General features: G+C 41.5%; 1 protein-coding gene across 8 annotated transcripts in view; it reads left to right on the top strand.

Annotated features, from left to right (window-relative positions):
- Osbpl6 (oxysterol binding protein like 6) overlaps positions 1 to 20397 on the top strand; it is a 130292-nt gene that overhangs the window by 55460 nt on the left and 54435 nt on the right. For 4 of the 8 annotated variants that reach the window (XM_004660295.2, XM_045146989.1, XM_004660299.2 and 1 more), the window contains exons 4-10: positions 5181 to 5303; positions 8121 to 8174; positions 9496 to 9609; positions 9722 to 9892; positions 12610 to 12742; positions 17272 to 17375; positions 18106 to 18198. In XM_004660295.2, coding sequence (XP_004660352.1) covers positions 5181 to 5303; positions 8121 to 8174; positions 9496 to 9609; positions 9722 to 9892; positions 12610 to 12742; positions 17272 to 17375; positions 18106 to 18198 — 792 coding nt within the window. The remainder of the gene's footprint in view (positions 1 to 5180; positions 5304 to 8120; positions 8175 to 9495; positions 9610 to 9721; positions 9893 to 12609; positions 12743 to 17271; positions 17376 to 18105; positions 18199 to 20397) is intronic. The other 4 variants (XM_004660297.2, XM_045146991.1, XM_004660296.3 and 1 more) reach the window with 1 other exon arrangement.

Below are 20397 nucleotides of genomic sequence, written 5' to 3'. Positions count from 1 at the left end.
CATTCTCACCTCTCTCAGAGAGGTTCAGTGGGTCCAATAGGCTGATGATCTGGTGGAGAGAACCTGAAAATGGAATGCATGCTGAGTTTGAATTCATATATAAAAATAGGACTTTATTTGCCAAAGATGGTGAGCTTCTAAATACATATGGTGGCCCTTTCACTTTGCTTTTCCTGTACTAAACCTAATCTCTTAAGAACAGAACAAGCTACAACCCTAGTATTATACAATGTGTATACTCGTACCTCTTGAGACTTCGAAGACATTGCCAGCTACAAAGCATCAGACAGGACTAGACTATGAGGTCATGCAAAGAGGAGACTTATCAAACTATAAGAAATAATTAAGAGAGAAGTAAAATGTCATGGACTTACTTCCACTTGAACAACAAATGAAAAATATATACTTAGCAAATAGAACTCAAGTATGTCTTTGAGAGCTAGTGAAAAGAAAAGGAGAAGAAATACTGTGGGTCAGTGGAAAAGGCAATACTTTGTGTCAGGCGGTGGATCAGAACACACATTCTCTCAGTCATTCCCTCACTCAGTGAAGCAGGCACTAATTTTCTCATTTTACAGATGGTTCCAGCAACATTTCCCAGGCCTCATTCATTCCCCATGGCCAGCCGAACTCAGAGTAGCTGGGTTCTGGGTCCAGTGACCTGAGAAAGGAACCTGGGCCGCCGGCAGCATCCACTACCCATTGTTCTTCTGCATCGTCTATGTGGATTTTGCTGTGGGACCAGTGAGCCCTTCTTATATTTTTTGTAGCAGCACATATGGAGCAAGTCTTGGACTCCATGAAATTATAGTGCACATCCAATCCGGGTACCAGAGCATCTCACATTTTTCCAGCCCTTTGAGAGAACATGGGCTTCCTGGGCATTGGTTGGTAGAACTTTGAAGTACATATTGTCCTGCCCAGGATTGATTCATTTTATACCTTCAACTCTTTTTAAAAAATTTTAACTTAATATTTAGTTTGGGTTTTTTTTTGCATTGGTATGTATATGTAGTATGTGCATATGCCTGGTCACATATGTGTGGGTACACTTGTGTGTAATCATGTATGCCCATGGGTGTATGAATGTGTGTGGAGGCCAGAGGTTGATGTTGGATGTCTTTCTCAATTGCTCTACACCTTACTTATTTTGTTTGTTGGTTTGTTGGTTTTTTTGTTGTTTTTTTTTTTTTCGAGGTAGGGTCTCCCACCAGCTCAGACTGACCTGGAATTCACTATGTCGTCTCAGGGTGGCCTCGAACTCTCGGCGATCCTCCTACCTCTGCCTCCCTAGTGCTGGGATTAAAGGCGTGCACCACCACGCCTGGCTCCACCTTACTTATTGAGACTGGCTCTCTACTTGAACCAAGAGCTCACTGATTCAGCTAGGTTAGCTAGCCAGCCTGCTCCAGAGACCCCCTGTCTCTCCTCCCAAGTGCCGTGATTAGTGGCGGGCTGCCATGTCTGCATGACACGGACATGGGTGCTGAGCATTCAAACTCAGGTCCCCATGCGTGGCAAGCACTTTACCAACTGAGCCATCTCCCTAGACCTCCTCCAACTCCTAAAGCATTTTATGTATTCCATAGCCCGTAAACACCCTCATAGATGTACAGTTACACATTAAAAATGGAAACATCTCTCATTTTCTAAATAAACAAGGCTTAAGATATTAGATTACTTTTTGATGTTATTTATTTTTATTAGGTTAAAAGGTTTTTTTTTGTTTTGTTTTTTTACCAAAACTTCTATAATACCAGAACTCTTTTTTTTTTTTTTTTGGTTTTTTGAGGTAGGGTCTCACTCTAGCCCAGGCTCACCTGGAATTCACTATGTAGTCTCAAGAATACCAGAACGCTTTATATATCTGTCTTTAGTCAACTTCCAACATGATCACATTAGGACTCTTGTCTCTATTTCTGTTTCAGTAGACGTAGGAAGATTGGAGACTTTCAAGTAGAAAATAAATGCTAGGGCTAGAGAGATGGCTTAGCGGTTAAGGCATTTGCCTACCAAGCCAAAGGACCCAGGTTCGATTCCCCAGGACCCACGTAAGCCAGATGTACAAGGTTCACATATATCTGGAGTTCATTTGCGGTGGCTAGAGGCCCTGGCATGCCCATTCTCTGTCTGTCTCTCTTCTATCTCTCTCTCTCTCTGCTTGCAAATAAAAAAATAAAAATAAATTATTATTATTATTTTGGTTTTTTGAGGTAGGGTTTCAATCTATCTCAGGCTGACCTGGAATTCACTATGTAGACTTAGGGTGGCCTCGAACTCATGGCAATCCTCCTACCTCTGCTTCCCGAGTGCTGGGATTAAAGGCATGTGCCACCATGCCTGGCAAAATAAATTATTTTTTAAAAAATGAAAAAAAGAAATGCTGATTGAAATTTCATGAAAAATAGCCTCAAGTTTTAGAAAGCTATTTTAATTTTCTTAAGATGTACCTAATCTACTGAGCATAAAGGAGGAATTTGAACATAATGGAAGTAGATGTACAAGGTTCTATCTTGTACTGAGCTGCTCTGTTTCCTTCCCTACATATTTTATTTGTAACATTATCATCCATCCACATTTATAATTGAAATAGGTGGAACACTGTTTCTCTGCTTTTCTCCTTTGCCTCTTTGTCAGCTTGACAGCTTATTTAATTGGAGAGATAAATTAGGATTCTTTTCTATTTTGTTAGACTTAAGGAGGTTGCATCAGAGCAAATAGCATTGTTTGTTCAGAGCTACAACATTGCCATTGAAGAAATAGATTTTAAACCTTCAGCCTTTTTTATCTGAGGCCTTTCCCTCCTTTTCAGTTAAATTCCCAAGGAAGAAAAGAAAACCACAGAAATCAGTAGCAAAAGCTATATAGAGATAAAGTTTTGTTACTTCTGAGTTTAATTAGTAAGAAAAAATGTACTTTTTAATTATTTCCATTTTTTAAGTTATACAGAGTTCTCAACACACGGAGAGTTAAAAACTGGCCTTTCAAGTAAGATGTAGCCAGCAATAAAATGCCAGTCTTCTAAAGATATGCCCATGGATGAGGCCACTAACAATGCAGGTTTTTAAATACAGCTCTCATCCTTCTAAGGACAAAGGTCTAGTGAATATATTTACTGGAGACTTACTGTTTTTAATTTCTCACTTATAGGTATCATTTTATGAAATATTTACTTTCCTGATGAAAGCAAAAAGTCAAATCGTCCAGATGGTTTTATCAGAACTTACTTTCTCATATGATTTTCATGCTGTTCATGAGCAGTTCTCCTTTGTTGAATTGCAACCTAATGTTAAGAAAAAGGGTTCCAGGCTGGGCATGGTGATTCACGCCTTTCATCCCAGCACTCTGGAGGCAGAGGCAGGAGGCAGAGGAGGTAGGAGGCTGGCCTTGAACTTGAACTCAAAGAAAAAGAAAGAAACAGATAAAGGGCTCCAAACCCCCTGTGAGTTACTTGGGATCCTGTGATGATAATACCACCCACGTGGTGGCGGGTGGGGGGTACAAAAGGCATGATGCTCTATACAGTGGGGCAGATCAATGCCAGCTGATGGTATAATTATCTTCAAACAGAATGTCACTTCTTGGGTTGTCACAAATCCTTTAAAGAATTCACAATGTTGCAGACAGACACTCACAAGTGCATTTATGTAAGGCATATAGCTGATTCCTCAGCACTGACCAAGAGCTTGTCCTGGTGAGGTAGTTGTGGGGTTGAACTTAGGAAATATGGAGGCATGGTGCTGGGGTTGGAAGCTTTCCAGAGGCCAGGACCATCTCCCAGCCTTTTTGAGGATATAGCTCCTAGAATCAGAGCTTCATGTGAACGCCCCACCCTATTTACACATGTTTGAGTTTACTGTGGTTTAGACTTGGCCAATGAGCAAGTCGCTTCTGGGATGACAAAAAAAAGTGGGAGGAAGGAGGGTGGGTGGTGAACACTGGGTGAGCCTCTCTCTGCTGGTCATGGCACTGCTTCCTCCGAGGGGGTCAAACCTCACAGCCCTCCAGCAGGTTTGAAATGCACCCGGCTGATCCTGATGAGCCCTTTGATCCGGGGTCTAAGGTATCTGCTAGAATGCCTTTTCGGAAGGCAGCTTCCCAGCCAGCGTGGGCTGGGGCATTGTACCGAGAGCCTGTCCTGACTCGTGGTCAATGCGCCCCTCCTTCTGAAGCCGAGGCGGTACATACAGTACCCAGAGGTCTCACCACTGTGCTGTGGGCAGGACTGCAAACATTTCGCCAGGGAAACGAGGCTTGCGCCTGCCTGGGAGCCAGTACTGCTGAATGGTTAAAAGGGACCATGGTGGTACTGGAATCCATGCCAAAGTTTTAGAATCAGGGCTGGTGGAGTAGTTGCTAGATCAGAGGCAGAGGAAGGAGGATCACTGTGAGCTTATGGCCAGCCTGAGTTCCAGGTCAATCTGGGCTCAAAAAAAAAAAAAAAAAGACTATGAAAGAGTTTCTAAAGGGAGGTAATGATTCAGACTCTAGAACCAAGGTTATTTTTATTATTTATTTATTTTGTGCTGGAAATTAGTTCCAGGAATCTTGCATGCCAAGTGTGTGCTCTGTACCAGTAAACTATACTCCCAGTTCTTGAACTCGGGTTCTTAGTCTTGTAGCCTGGAGTGCTTTCTGCAGGCTCTCGGGGGATGTGCGTCTTTGAAAGCCTGGACCTCTCTCAGTGTGTTTGGTGACCCAGGTGCCTGGCGCGCACTTTGAGATGCACACAGCACAGCTTCCGTGTTAACCACGGGCTGTGAGGCCACTTTGGACAACGGCATACTTTCCCGCTTTACACAGCAGGCCTGATCTCCACGGTAACTGAACATTTGTCAGCAAAAATCAAATTTGAAACTTTAAAGTTCCTCTGTGCCCAGAGACTGTCAGAAAAAGAAAATGCATTTTAAATATTCTGTGTACAGATGATTGAAATTCCTCTTTACCCTAAGTAGGCAAGTGGGCCCCTCCCCCCAGGGACTCTTGTGGAGTTGCATGCCTCAGGGTCCACCTGGGAAATTCAGCTGGAAGTGCCTAGCTGGGTTTAATGTTACCGTTCACTCCAGAATGCCATTCATAGTCCAGGTGGGTAGCACCCTGCCTCAGTGGTGGCTCCTGCTTCAGAGTCTCCCTTGCGTGTCATTAAGCACAGAAAATGTGTGATCTTTCTTTCCTCTCAGGAAGCCGACAGCTGGGAAATTATAGAAGGGCTGAAAATCGGACAAACCAATGTCCAGAAGCCAGACAAGCATGAGGGATTTATGCTGAAGAAAAGAAAATGGCCTTTAAAAGGCTGGCACAAGGTGACATTTTAATCAGACTCGGTTCAGATGGTCTTCCTAGAGATCTTGTCTGTTACAGGTGTTGTGTGTATAAAACTCATTTTCAAGCCTTTTTCTTTCCATGTGAGTACTAAAAGTACAAAATGTATAAAATATGTATGTTAGGAAAAATTAAATGATATTTTAAATTCTTACTGCACATAAGATCATTGATGAGGAAATGCAAATGCTTTTTTCACGTGAATTAGCATACATATATTCTTTTTTTTTTTCTTATATTCTTAAGTGTTTTTAAATGCACACATTTATTCCACTGGATGGGTTTCTATATCCTGTTACTGAACCAGTTTCTTCTTGCTGGACATGTAAGACTTCTGTAATTTTATTTTTATATCATCATATTTTATATTATTACATATCATTTTATATTATTATATCATTTACTGCCTTGAGATCAATTCTACTTTTTTTTTAATTACCAAGACAAACTATATTTGGAAAGTGAATTATCCTAAAACTTTGCTTTCTCTTGAAAGTTTATTTTATTCTTCTCTTCCCTCTTAACATTCTGTTTCTGTCCCCTAGTTTTAATTAGGGAGGAATAGTGGTTTATAATGTTGTTGCAAGTTTCTGAGTAGCAAGATTTGGTGGTAGTTGCTGGACATGATGGTAATGCTCATTGTTCCAGGGGCTGAGATGGGATGATCACTTGAGCTTTTAAGTTCACAATACCCTGTCAGAAAGAGATATAGAGAGGGAGGAAGAAAGGATGAAAGGAAGAGAAAGAAAGAAGGGAAAGAGAAAGGTAAGGAGAGAGAGTGAGAGAAAGAGAAAAGAAGAATAAAAGAAAAACAAGGGCTGGAGCATTGGCTTCGTGGTTAAGGCACTTGCCTGTGAAGGTTCGATTCCCCAGTACCCATGTTAAGCCAGATACACATGGTAGTGTGTATGTCTGGAGTTCATTTGCAGTTCCTAGAGAGCCTGGTGCACCTATTCATATTCTCTCTCTCTCTCTGCCTTTCTGTCTTTCAAGTAAATAAAAATAAATGAAACAAAAATAATAAATTAATTTTTTAAAAAAACAAACATTCAGTAGAAAAGTCCCTTTGATTCTTGGGATGAACCCTTTGCTAGAGTACTCAGTGTCTCATTTCCTTCAAGAAGAAGTCATGTCAGCCATCGATGGATTTGTCAGTCAAATGCTCAGGCGATGGCTGCCCACTGGCTCAAAACAAAGACGTGATGGGTGATAACTTCTTTGAAGAAATGTCTTGAAGAGAAGACTTAAAACAGCAGATAGGAAGCGCTGCCCCAATCCTGTCTCCAGAGATGAAGTGAAAATAAGATGTAGGGACCTTGTGCTAATATACCACTTCCCGATGTGGGGGACTCCCCTCCCCTGTTTTTCTTCCCTGGATTTTGTCCAACTTCCTAAGACCACTTCTGCTTTCATTCTGTCCTTGCATTTCCTTATCAATGGCCTTGATCTTTTATTTGACAGCCCATTCTGTTAGCAGGTATTCCGGTTAAAATTCTTTGACAGAAAAAAAAATAAGGAAAAAAAAAGAAACACACTTTTTATGAATTGCACACTATAGCTTAACACTCTGAATTCACGATTCAGCGAAACTGTCTGGTTTGACATCTTCCTGGCCTGTGCTTTGCTGCATAAATAATAGGAGTCTCCCTCCCTCCCATCACTTTGCTCCCTGCTCTCAAATACCACCACATACTAATTAATTAAGCCAATTCGATTGCCCAAGTCATGGGCATTTGAATAATTGAGTGGGTTTTTTTTTTTTTTCAATGTAGAGATTATTTCTTCTGGTACTTGCTGTTCCCCAGAATCTAAAAGAAAGGGATGACAGAGGCCCTGTGTGAGTTCTAAGCAGGATTCCCTGAGACTGACCACCTCCCACCTCAGCAACTGTGAAATCCTGAGTCACACAGAGACTTTGCAGCAGAGTAATTTTCCAGGACTTCCTCTGTATACAGAACTAGAGCAAGCCACTTGTCCTGGGAGCTATTTGTGTTTGTGAATTAAAAAAAAAAAAAGAAAAGAAAAGAAAAAGATGCTAAATCCACTCAGACTAGTCTAGGCAGACCTGGGAGCAGACAGTTACTCCTCTTCTTTTCCCTTTAATAAGCCTTTGAAGTAGTTTTTAATCTTTTCTAAGTGGTGGAGTCCAAACAATTCGCTAATTGTAAAATCTAAACATATTTCAAGGTCGCTTAACCCTTCGAGGAAACTCTTTAGAAATGGATCCAGTGTGACAGCTTCTGTAATGGGCCTGAGTGTTTTTAGAAAGTGTCCCTTGGATCCAGGGGGAATTCAGGAGTTGACCTCCAGGCTCAAGAACTCCCTGTAGAATTAGAATGCCTCTCAGAATTACTGGCCAGCTTATTTTTATTTCTTACTTCCAAAAACATCCCAATGAAGGTCATTTAAAATGTCCTTTTTTCTTTTTGATGACCCAGTGAATATGAAAATATTGCAGTGAAACTCATTATGTATAACTAATATATACTAATAACAAAGTAAAAGACAAAGGCATGAACAAATTAAAAAAAAAAAAACAGCTACAGGCCCTAAATGTTCAGAAAACATATGGAGAAAAGATTCTATCCTACTGGGGTGAAAGCACCCTCATAGCATAGTCAGAACCCTGCCTGGCTCACCATAAATGGTGACTGAACATGACCAGATGCACTGAATTCATGGACCAAAATGATCAAATATATTAATGAGCAAGTGCCAAGCAACTTTAGACTTACACATGTGACTGTTTTACATAATTCAAAATACAGACAGTAACTAGCAGTGTTTGATTCTTGCAGCGCTTTTTCGTCCTGGATAATGGAATGTTAAAGTATTCAAAGGCACCACTTGATGTAAGTAGCACATAAGGGCATGTTTCCCAAATTTATTTTGGATTCTGCTTGAAGTGAGTAAACATGGTAATTGTACAAGCCCTGTGCCACAATTAACCAGCTTTGTGCATGCATGTCATTGCCTGTGGTATTTTACCAGCCCCCAACCTGCATGGTCTAGAAAAGGAGTGTTTTATGCTTACTTGAAGATAGCATAAAATCTCAAGCTAGTGCATGCAGATGTAACTGTTTTGATATATGTTATTTAAAAATGGAAGCTTAAATTTAAAAGTGTCGTATAAATGAAATCACCCATTCTCTCGTGTAGAGAAAACATAGAGTCCTTTTGTTTGCATGTCTAAAGAAACTGAGATTTGGAGCCATCTTTGTTTTTTGTCAGTAGCTTTTAAAAACCATCATTTGTACTTCATTTCTGTTTCATATGTCCTCTCATCATAGGAATCCTAACTCACCAATACTATCCCCAACTTTTTGCTTACTATCCAAAGTAGTAGTTTACATGCTACATGCAAAACTAGTTAATTCCTTCCTTTCTTTCATGTAGTAGAAGGGAAATAACTAAGGACTTAAATTTCACTTCTGTCCTTATTTTTGTCATAGGCTCAGCTGTGTCCTTGATGAGAAGAGAGCAGGCAGAGGAGGAGCTGGCTGCTCCCTGATCTGTGGTCCCAGATGCCCAGTGCTGCCCAGCTGGCCATCCATGGACATTCTGGTCATAGGTCAAAAGTTGACCAGTTATTTTTGGACTCATCCAAGTTGTCTTATTGAGTAGATAGAAGCTAGGCAATCTAGAATTATGAAAAATTGGCATTATTAGTTATGCCAAAAGTAAGAATAAAATGGCTAGAGTTACATGTTGAAATCGGTGTGAATTCACAGTAACGACTATGCTCAGTTTAAGGACTTGAACCTCAGACTTTAGCCATTTTCTTTTCATTAAAGGGGTGTAGCCCTCCACCTCCATAGACAAAAATTACCTTGAGCTCACATCAGCTTAGCACAGAAACACATGAGACCATATACCCTTCCAGACTCTTCTTTCTTTTTTAATCTTTTTTTCTTTATTAGTTATGTACATACTGAGTGTGTAAACAGCCATGTTGGTATCATTGTTAGCCTCCTTCCTGTTCTCCCCGCTCTGCAGAGACCCTTCTCATTGGGGATTGTGGGTCATGCATTGTGGGGGTAGCCATCAGTTATGGGAAAGAGGCAATGTCTCTGTGCATAACATCCCAACTTGTGGCTCTAACAATCTTTCTGCCCCCTCTTCAGCGAATTTCCCTGAGCCATGTTAGACTCTTGACTAATCTGGTGGTTTCAGATTCAGAAAGGGAAGGTCCATGGGAGCATCGACGTGGGACTGTCAGTCATGTCAATTAAAAAGAAAGCTCGGAGGATAGACCTAGACACAGAAGAGCACATCTATCATTTGAAGGTGAGGTTGTTTTCAACAGCTTCTTTGTATTAGCCGGGAAAGCATTTGCTATAGCAGAGGAAGATGGGAGATTGATTTCACATCTACCTCCTGCTCTTGCTCGCTGTTCTAGGTGAAATCCCAGGACTGGTTTGATGCCTGGGTCTCCAAACTGCGCCATCACCGGTTATACCGTCAGAATGAAATTGTGAGGTCACCGAGAGATGCCAGTTTTCACATATTTCCTGCAACCTCTACAGCCGAGTCCTCTCCGGCTGCCAATGTTTCTGTTGTTGATGGAAAGGTATGACGTCGTATTGTGAAACAACAGCTGGAAATTGCCTAGAAAATTATCAAACACTTCACCTGTCTCATCTGAAAACCCTGAAATGAGAAGGTTCGCTGTGCACTGACACTCAGAAGGCAGGAACATTAGCAATAGACTTCTCCACAAACGTGCATGAGGGATGAGGTAGATATGAATTGCCAAGAGAGTTACCAGCTATTTTTGCTTTATGATAATTTGACTATGTCTTATTTTCAGTGGGCTTTTTAGAAATATCAGAAAGTAGCGAAAACATCTATCTAGTCAGCATCCAGAAATTAGATACCTTCCTGGGTAGTAACTAAATGACCCCAAAGTTCTGAAAGTAAAACTTCTTTTCATGCCTTGATCTATATATACTATATGTAATATATGCATTATATATTCTATAATGTTAAGGCTACTAAATTCCCCATGATGTGGATGCAAGCAAGCTGGAGAATGTAACAATAATATTAGCGGTATTTCAGTGACCAAGGGTTATGTTAGGCATTATTCATCTCCAATCTTTCACATAGCCAATGTTCAGAGACAGTCAAGAATTTGTCTGCAAGTGACACAGCTGTTCTAGAATCCGACCCTACATGCGATTCTAAAACCAGAGCCCCTTTCATTCTACCAGGTACCAGACAAGACAGGCTGAAATGGTTTCTGTACTAAGAGAACATTTGCATTCTCTGGGTTCCAGAAAAGTTAGGAACATTGCTTATTTGAAAGTCAAGGTTAAGATACTGGGCCGGGAGGCAGCTGTTTCTGCCTTTGATTCAGTAATTAAGTTTCCAAAACATAGTCCCGTGGCACCACCCAGGGCTGTTCCAGCTTCATATTTCATACCTGAAATTAAAGGTAGCAACAGCTGCCACAAAGACTGGGTTTGAGAACGTTCCAGTGGAGGATTCTTCTTTCTCTTTACTTCCAAAGGAGTATGTAAAACTTAGACCCAATTTCCTCTGCATAGTGTTGAGAAACGCCATTGAGGAGCACCAAGACTAACCAGATCAGAGTCAGTGAAACATTACTATGCTCAGTTTGTTATTTCTATGGAAATTGCTTAATAATTATCGTTAACTCCCATTTCATCTTTCACAAGGCTCTCAAACTTTACATTATTTTATTTTGACTGAAGCTTTGATCGTTACTGTTTAATTAGTTTTCTCTTTGGAATAAAGTGTTGAGTTAACCATAATACCAACTAGTCCTGAAATAAAAGAGAACAGGCTGGGAGGTCAGAGGACTAGGGGTGTTGGGAACTTGCAGATCCCAGAGATAGCACACAGGTTTATGAGACTCCCCAGGCCTCATCACAGGGTGGAATGAATCCCAGTGTCAGGACAAATTAAATGAAAAATATATCCCAAATGCTCTTTAAAAAGAAAACATAAATTTTTAATTCTTTGGTTCTTTCAGCCTCTGCCTGCATCTTTGGCCAACATGTTGATAAAAGATGTATTATTTCTGTCCCTCGTTTTATTTATTAAATAACTTAGGTGATATCTGAGACCTGTGGACTGAAACCAAATACTTACTGTCTGCTCCAGAATAGGAAAGCTCTTCTGGTTTCCACAAAAGCTCTCCCATTGTAAATGGGCCTCAAAGATCTCAGTCGGTGAAAGATTTCCATTACACTTCCAAAGTGCAATCAAGAGCCTTTTATCACTGCTTTCCTTCTACATATCCAATTATGAAACCACTGAATGTTAATTGGTTTGTGGCCCTGTGTGGGTAATAAATAAGTCTGGGTTTGCTAAGTATATGATCACTCACTTCATAATAATTTAGAAGAGACACAGCCAGCTTAATTGAACGTCAGAATCAAATGTGGAGGTTTAAAGTTATTTCAGCTTCATGGAAAGTGTCTGTTTTCGCTATTTACCATACCCACCCCAGGATTTACATAGTTCATTCAGTTTACATTTATTTCACAGAAAATTCTTTTCATGGAAAAATCTACCTACTGTATATAATTTGGCAAGATCACCTTTTATATAAGTTTTATATAAGGACACTGATGTCCTTAAAGCATTTAAGTCTGCTTGCTGGTCAGTGAAGGATGTAGGGTTGTAATCGTCAGGACTGAGCTAATTATTAGGGCCCAGAGAGCTTATGGAAAGGAGAGGCCTTACATCGCGAGTTACGAATACTACAATAAGGACCCTGTGGCAAACACGACTTCCTGAGTCATTTTTTTTTTATTATTTTTATTTATTTATTTGAGAGTGACAGAGAAAGAGGCAGGTAGAGAGAGAGAATGGGTGCACCAGGGCCTCCAGCCACTGCAGACGAACTCCAGACGCATGCGCCCCTTGTGCATCTGGCTAACGTGGGTCCTGGGGAATTGAGCCTCGAACCGGGGTCCTTAGGCTTCAGAGGCAAGCGCTTAACCGCTAAGCCATCTCTCCAGCCCCCTCCTGTGTCATTTAAAGTGACTGGGGATTTGGGTTGTCAGGAGCCTGTGAGCATGGACTTTCACATACTAGAACACTGTCCCCTTTGTGGGGTGGCGGAGGGGCCATCTTACTGAAAGTGTGGCGTGAATTTTACTCTCACTGAGCACAGAGCACATTTGGGCAGGAGTTTCCTGCTCTTTTTGAATGTGCCCGTTCTGCTTTTATTTTTGGCCCTCGAATCGGCTACTGATTGTGTGCATGTGCCCTTTCTGCTCGGGTAAAGTGTGTGCTTCGCTCCGTCTGCCGCAGATGCAGCCCAACAGCTTCCCGTGGCAGTCCCCGTTACCGTGCAGCAGTAGCCTGCCTGTCACGTGCACGACGGGCCAGAGCAAAGTGGCGGCCTGGCTGCAGGACTCGGAGGAGATGGACAGGTGTGCCGAAGGTTAGTAGTCCCTGCCCCCGAGGGTGCTCGGAATGAGCCCCACTCCAAAGCTAGCGGAGTGAGTCATGGTGCTGCTGTTTCCACCCTGACCCCCTGGACGACCCCGGCCTTTCCTTCTCGCACCCTGGACCCTCCTGCCGCCCATGACTGGCTTCTAACCTGCAGCCGCTCCTGTCTTGCAGGTGAATCTAGGTTCTCCCTTCACCAGGGCCTCCACCTTTTTCAACCTTCTTATCTCTTTAGCAGTTCCCTGTGACTGCCACTGCCTGCCACCACACATGCTGCTTGACTCTGCTGCCCCGCTCTCCAGGTCCCTTCCATGGCTCACTTCTCGGTGGCTCTGTGTTGCCCATGTAACCAGTGTGTTTCCTGACAACACAGACATAAACCATAGGACTCTAGTGTCACATTTATACCCAGAGTTAGTGGTATTTCACTGTAGATCAGGTTTGAAATACTCTGATTAACCCACAGTTCGCTCACGAGGCCATCTCGGAGCTGTCTAATCTCCTAGAGCTTTCTCCTTCTTCAGCCCAAGCACATTGGTCCAAACTAGGCCTATAGGCTGCTCCATCCTGCGACAGTTTTCATTTGATCTTTGAGCTGAGAAAAGCGAGGGCATGGTAGAGAGTAGCTGAGCTCAACTGATATGTGATCTTGAGATGCTGTCAGGATTAAATCATTTTTTGTCTTTTTAATTTATTTTATTTATTAGAGAGAATAGGTACACCAGGGTATGCAGCCACTACAAACAAACTCCAGATAAATGCGTCACCTTGTACATCTGACTTACATGGGTCCTGGGGAATCAAAACTGGGTCCTTTGGCTTTGCAGGCAAGTGCCTTAACCGCTAAGCCATCTCTTCAGCCCCTAATATTTCCTTTTAAAAAATTATAGTAAAAGTACATATTAGATAACTTTCTGATGTCTTACTTCGGAATAAATGAAAATTTGATGATCTGTGTTAGTCCCCCAACACCTCTACTTTTTTTCAACCTACCTTTATGTGAGTTCAAAGTGTACAGCAATTTGTATCACCCCTCTGAGACACCAACCTCCCAACCTTAATCTGCATGTGAAACTACTTGTAAGAGGGCTATAATTAAATTCATAACCATGTCCAGATGACATTGCAATAAAGGGTTTTCTAAGTCAGGGGAACCGGCTCAGTGAATAACGTGTTGCACATGCCTCCGAATCTCGGTTTGGATCCCTAGAACCCATGTGAATGCCAAGCATAACTGTGTTTCTCTAATCCCAGCTCTGGGGACTAGTAGATAAACAGATCCCTTAAAGGTTACTGGCCAGCTAATCTATCCAAATAGGCTTAAGCTCTGGGTTTGGGGAGAGACCTTGCCTCAAAGAATAAGGTAGAGTGGTCAGATAAGGCACTAAAAGTGAAACTCTGGCCTCCACATACAGGCATACACACACACGCACACACACACACACACACACACACACACACACACACACACACTCAAAGGTGCCGGGCATGGTGGCACACGCCTTAAATCCCAGCACTCAGGAGGCAGAGGTAGGAGGATCATTGTGAGTTCGAGGCCACCCTGATACTACATAGTGAATTCCTGGTTAGCTTGGACTAGAGTGAGACCCTACCTTGAAAAACCAAAAAAATAAAATAATAGTAACAGTAATAAAATAAAGGTTTTCCATGGATGTATTTACCACACACTCAGATGGTTGGGGAAAGAAGCAGACCTTACTGTTGGAAAAGTCGATAGGAACCCCCCAGCAGTGATTCTAGAATGCCCAGCCTCTCATCTGGGTAATAAGCCCAGAGAAGTTCCTCCCCTTAGCCCAGCTGTCCATGGCTAGTAAAAGGGAATAGAATTCAGACCCAGTCCTTACTGCCTGTCCAGTGTGTGTCTGCCCATGTTGCTTGTCCAGCCTAAGTAGGTCTCCCCCAAGGATGGACGCAGCCACTGGGCTTCGGCCAGGTGCTGCTGTGTGACGACCCCTGCAACTCCAGGGGCATCTTGACCCTCCTCCCTGTTCAGCCAGCCATTTCTGCCTCCCCTTTCCCTTAACCACCTTCCCTTGAGTTCCATTCGTATCTTCCTGACCCAGGCTCTGGTGTGTCTCTGGGAGTCCTGGCCTGTGCACTGCTCAGTCCGTTTCCATAGCTTGTGCTGTTTATCCCTCTTGGAGGCTTCAGGGAAATTACCACTCTTGAGCCTGTCTGCAGGCCCTGAGCCAGTACTTAAGCAGCCATTATTCTGTTGTGTTCTGCCACAAAGGCAAAGGTATTGCTGCTCTGCCCATTTCGTGAAAGTGGAACATGGAATGGGAATGCGTAAAGGTTCAGGAATTTCCCCAGCATTATACAGCTGCCTTAGTGGAGGGGTCCGGATTCCAGCCAATCCACATTTGACTAATCCCACGGCCTAGGCCTTTGTTCATGGCGCATTGTCCCAGGGGACTGCTAGCTCTTAAAGTAACTCCTATGCAAACACTCATCAATGACTCGCCATTGGCTGTGCGGCATTAGTCAGAACCCCTTAGCCTGCATTCAGCAGCTAATGGGTTCAGCCTTGAACATAATCATACCCTTGCAACCTGGCCTTCAGGAGACTGAACCACCTGCTAGTTCCTGAATATATGTACATGTCCTTCTGTGTCCCTTTGGGCAGGTTGCTCTCCCCAACTTGCAGTGCCCTCCATCTTCTTGTTTGAACCTTCCCATCAGTCTTCTAGACCTAGAAAGTCTGCTCTTTTTTTAAGCCTGTCCTGATGACCTAAAGCCATACGAAATCTCTGGTTTCTCATATCCTATAGCACTTGTTTAAAAAAATCTGTACTGATCATTTGTCATAGAGCATGCTTATGTGCCCAGAGTGTTTGCATTTTACAAGGAAGACTATTTTGTGGTTATTTCATTGCTTACATTTGAAAAGACATAACATGGGGGAACTAATTAAATGTCTGGTTTCTAGTAAGTAGCTGGCTCTTTATAGATCTGGACTTAACAGTAGTTCAGATCTTAAATACATAGGGAAATTGTTGGGTGTGCCAGGGCCTTCAGCCGCTGCAAATGAGCTCCAGGTGTGTGCATCTCCTTGAGCGCATGTGTCACTGTGCATCTGGCTTACATGGGACCTGGAGATTCGAACATGAGTTCTTAAGGCTTCACAGACAAGTGCCTTACCTGCTAGGCCATTTCTCCAGCCCTGCAATAGATTCTAAAGAAGTCACTTATTTTTTAAAAATATTTTTTTTATTTTTCATTTATTTATTTGAGAGAGAGAGTAGAGAGAAAGAGGCAGATAGAGAATGGGCATGTCAGGGCCTCCAGCTACTGCAAATGAACTCCTCATGTGCATCTGGCTTATGTGGTCCTGGGGAGTTGAACCTGGGTCCTTTAAATTACAGGCAAAGCCTTAACCACTAAGCCACCTCTCTAGCCCAAAAGAAGTCACTTACTGCAAAGTTATTAATGAGCTGAATAATAAATATGTTTAACTGATTTTTACTCCATTCTATTTTCCTGAACTTGACTTTGACTCCACCCAGATTCCAGACAACCACCTTTTGGACTGTTTCAGAGAAACAGATGGGCTCCTAAGAACAAAGCCACCATGGCACTACTGTCCATGTGGCAAATGCCATCAGGACAGGAGAGGGATCACACATAGTTTCAGATTGTGTGTGTGTGTTCAGAAGGACATGTACACACATCTTAGCTGTCATTCCTAAGGTACCACCCACCTTTTTTTTGTTTGTTTGTTTGTTTTGTTTTTCAAAGTAGGGTCTTGGTCTAGCCCAGGCTGACCTGGAACTCATGTTCGAATCTCCAGGTCCCATGTAAGCCAGATGCACAGTGACACATGCGCTCAAGGAGATGCACACACCCGGAGCTCATTTGCAGCGGCTGAAGGCCCTGGCACACCCAACAATTTCCCTATGTATTTAAGATCTGAACTACTGTTAAGTCCAGATCTATGTAGTCTCAGGGTGGCCTTGAACTCACAGAGATCCCCCTATCTCTGCCTCCTGACTGCTGGGATTAAAGGTATGCACCACCACACCTGGCCACCTTTGTTTTTCTTTTGTCTTTTTTTTTTTTCTTTTGAGACAGGGTCTCTCACTGGCTTGGAGTTTGCCAACTAGGGTAGACTGGCTGGTCAGCTGGCTCCAGGGATCTACTATCTCTGCCACCCCAGGGCTGAGATTACAGTGTGCGCCACCATGCCTGACCTTGCCGATGTGGGTTCTGAGGATTGAACTCAGGTCTTCCTGCTTACAAGACAAGTACTTTATCAGCTGAGCTTATCCAATCTATGATTTTAATGGCATCTACACTAAACGCCATTCTTACTAGTTGGTAAGAATGAGCTTTGAACTCATGTAGCTCATCAGCAGAGAGGAGTCTGCCTTGCTTCTCTTGAGAGTCTTGTCATGTCAGCATGGCTGTGCTAAGCATACCTACCACAGCAAGGACTGATTGCCTTTACCATCATCACCATACTGATCCAGTTCTAACATTTTTATTTCTGGTCTTCATTAGATCTTGCACACTGCCAGTCAAACCTTGTGGAACTTAGCAAGCTCCTGCAAAACCTGGAGATACTTCAGAGAACTCAGTCAGCACCTAACTTCACTGACATGCAGGTAAACGTAACGGCTGCTGGTCAAAAGACCCGAGTCATGAATCTGTAATCGATTTCAGCTTGTTCTGTGAATATACAAGATGACACTCAAAAGGAAATAGCCATAGTACAAAAAGTGTCTATTCTGGAGTTACTCCTAAAAGTTTTGAATCTTGGTTTCATGGTATTAATTAAACTGACTTTTAAAAATGTTGCACATTAGCCGGGCGTGGTAGCGCACGCCTTTAATCCCAGCACTCGGGAGGCAGAGGTAGGAGGATCGCTGAGAATCTGAGGCCACCCTGAGACTCCATAGTGAATTCCAGGTCAGCCTGGGCTAGAATGAGACCCTACCTCGAAACAAAACAAAACAAAAAAGTTATACAGTGAAATACATACAGTACAGATTACTGTGGAAATACATATCTGAGTCACCCTTCCATGTTTCTTGTGCATTGGAAATGATGACTTTGAGGTAGTAAATCCCAGCGTGATCAGAATTGTGACCATCTTTCACGTGTATAAATGCTTCTTGTGGCCTCCAATCCTGGCTCTATTCCATATACCAGAAAAATGTCTTTTACAATTAAACTGTAGTGATCTCTGCTTTCAGTACGATGTCATTTTCTCCTGACTGGTTGGCTTTGAGGTCCTAACAAGAATTCTCTACTAACTTGCTGTGCACTTTGTATATATTTTGTCTGTGTGGACTTAATAATCCTTTGTTGCTTTTAACCGTTTGTGCAATGTAGGCTAACTGTGTAGATATTTCAAAGAAAGACAAGCGGGTCACAAGACGCTGGAGAACAAAAAGTGTCAGCAAAGATACAAAAATACAACTGCAGGTACACCTCTTCCTTTTCCTTTGTGTTTCATTTACTTTTAAATATTCGTCTTTTTCTATGAGTTCTATGTCAGCTCATGGGCGTTAGGCTGAGAGAATAGCTTAACAACTGCTTAAAGTCAGTTTTTCAGAGTTATATTGTCTAAAATAGTGAGAAATCTTATTTATTTTAGCTACTTAGGCATAAATGAAAAGAATTTGAAAAAAACAGTTAAAATTATGTACTGTGGCTACAAAGTAGCTTTTCCATTTGCCAGAATAGCCTTTGAAATGTTGAAATTTATTCAAATAGAAAGTCACTGTAGAATCTAGAGTGAACATCCTTTGGATTTTCTTTATATATTATGCTTGTTCAAAGAGCCTTTTATATATCAACTTGGTCCAGAAATTTTTGGAGGTAATCAACAAACCCAGGTGTTAGTGTGATCACTGTGACTCCCTAATGATATTTGTACATTCATGTTAAATGGTTTGGACTTTATTTGCCTCTGGGAAAGGTCCTATAATTAACTTAGTGATCACTGAATCTTGTTTCTACTCTAAAAATTTATAATTCTACAAATAGAGACAGCGTTTAGCCACAATTACTCTAAAATCTAACAGATATCTCAATTTCTGCATGCCAACTAAAAAGTTAAAATAAAATATACAACCTAAATGGCTCATGATAAATTTACTTGAAATTTATTTGAAATACAATTTTAATTGAAATAAATAATTCTAAATTTTTAAGTAAGATCTTATGTGGCTGCATTACAGATGTAAAATGACAAATACCTAAAACCTCTTATGTTAAAAATTGTATTACTTTCAAATCTTTACACTACATTTTCTACTATTCTTATTTTAGCTGCATATTTTAAACAATTCCTTCCCTGCACAGTTAAAATTAGATTTATAATTTGGTACTTTAAAAAGTATATCAAGCCGGGCGTGGTGGCGCACGCCTTTAATCCCAGCAGTCGGGAGGCAGAGGTAGGAGGATCTCTGTGAGTTCAAGGCCACCCTGAGACTCCATAGTGAATTCCAGGTCAGCCTGGGCTAAAGTGAGACCCTATCTCAAAAAAATAAAAACAAAAACAAAAAAAAAGTTTATCAATCAGTTTGTACCCTAACATATAAGAAAAAGAAACTGCTTTTCAGATTTCTTCAGTTTTCTCTGAATAATTATTAATTCTCTGAACAAATTAATTCTTTAATTCTTTCTGATGACTTTAATAACATTCTTTGTATTATTCTTCTTTATGTATAAATAACACGACTGCTTTGCATGCTAATCAGATATATTTCATAATAAATTTTCATAAGAACTAAACACCCATATTTTATTTAGAATATTTATATCCTATAAGTACAGTATTGTGCCTTCTTTTGTTCAGTGTGGTTTTATGTGTTTTGCCTTATGTTCATAAAATTAGTCCCGTAGGGAAAATGTGCCAAATGATTTCTCTAGAAAATTACCTAAAATTGCCTTTGGCAGTTGCATTTGTTTTGATCATATGCGTGTGTTTGTTTTTGAGCTTGGTATCTATATTCTCATAGCCAGGAGGACAGAATCATTTTTACAAATTAAAAAAAAAAAATTCCTTTAAGTAAGAGAACTGGAGAAAGCTAGCTTCCTAAGAACAGAGTCACTGTGCTGAGCTAGTACTGCAGTCTGCTTTTCTAAGGCATGCACTGAGCACATTCCTGGTCACAGCTTTCCTGCAGCATGCTGGCTCTCAGCAGTTCTAAGCGGCCGGGCTATCTGTGTGGAGAGAAAGCCCACCACAGCCCCACTTGAGCCAGCTGTGAATACACTTTCCCTTTAGCGACTGTGCTTTTAAATGTGCAGAGAAATCATGGCGATTTTTTTTTAATCATCAGAAGAAATTATTCAAAAGCAGGAAATACTACTATGTGTTTGAGTGGTATGTTTTAGAATTTTCATTGATGCTATTTCATTGCCTTTTTGTTTTACTAAGAAGTGACAAAAATAGCCCTTGTAATTTTTACTTAGATATTTTGGAAGGAAATTGAAATCATCTCATTCTCACACGCAAAGAAATTTGCCTTTTCAGGCCTGGGGAGATGGCTCCGTGGATAAGGTGCTTGCCATGTAACTATGAGTACTTGAGGTCAGATCTTCTCACACCCCATGTTAAAAAAAAAAAAAAAAAAAAAAAAAAACTCCAAAAAAGCCAAAAGTTGTGGCAAGCTT

This window comes from Jaculus jaculus, chromosome 4 (genome assembly GCF_020740685.1).
Source record: "Jaculus jaculus isolate mJacJac1 chromosome 4, mJacJac1.mat.Y.cur, whole genome shotgun sequence".
NCBI classification, from domain to species: Eukaryota; Metazoa; Chordata; class Mammalia; order Rodentia; family Dipodidae; genus Jaculus; species Jaculus jaculus.
The sequence above is the reverse complement of the archived record's forward strand: the minus strand, read 5'-3'. Positions and strand labels throughout refer to the sequence as shown.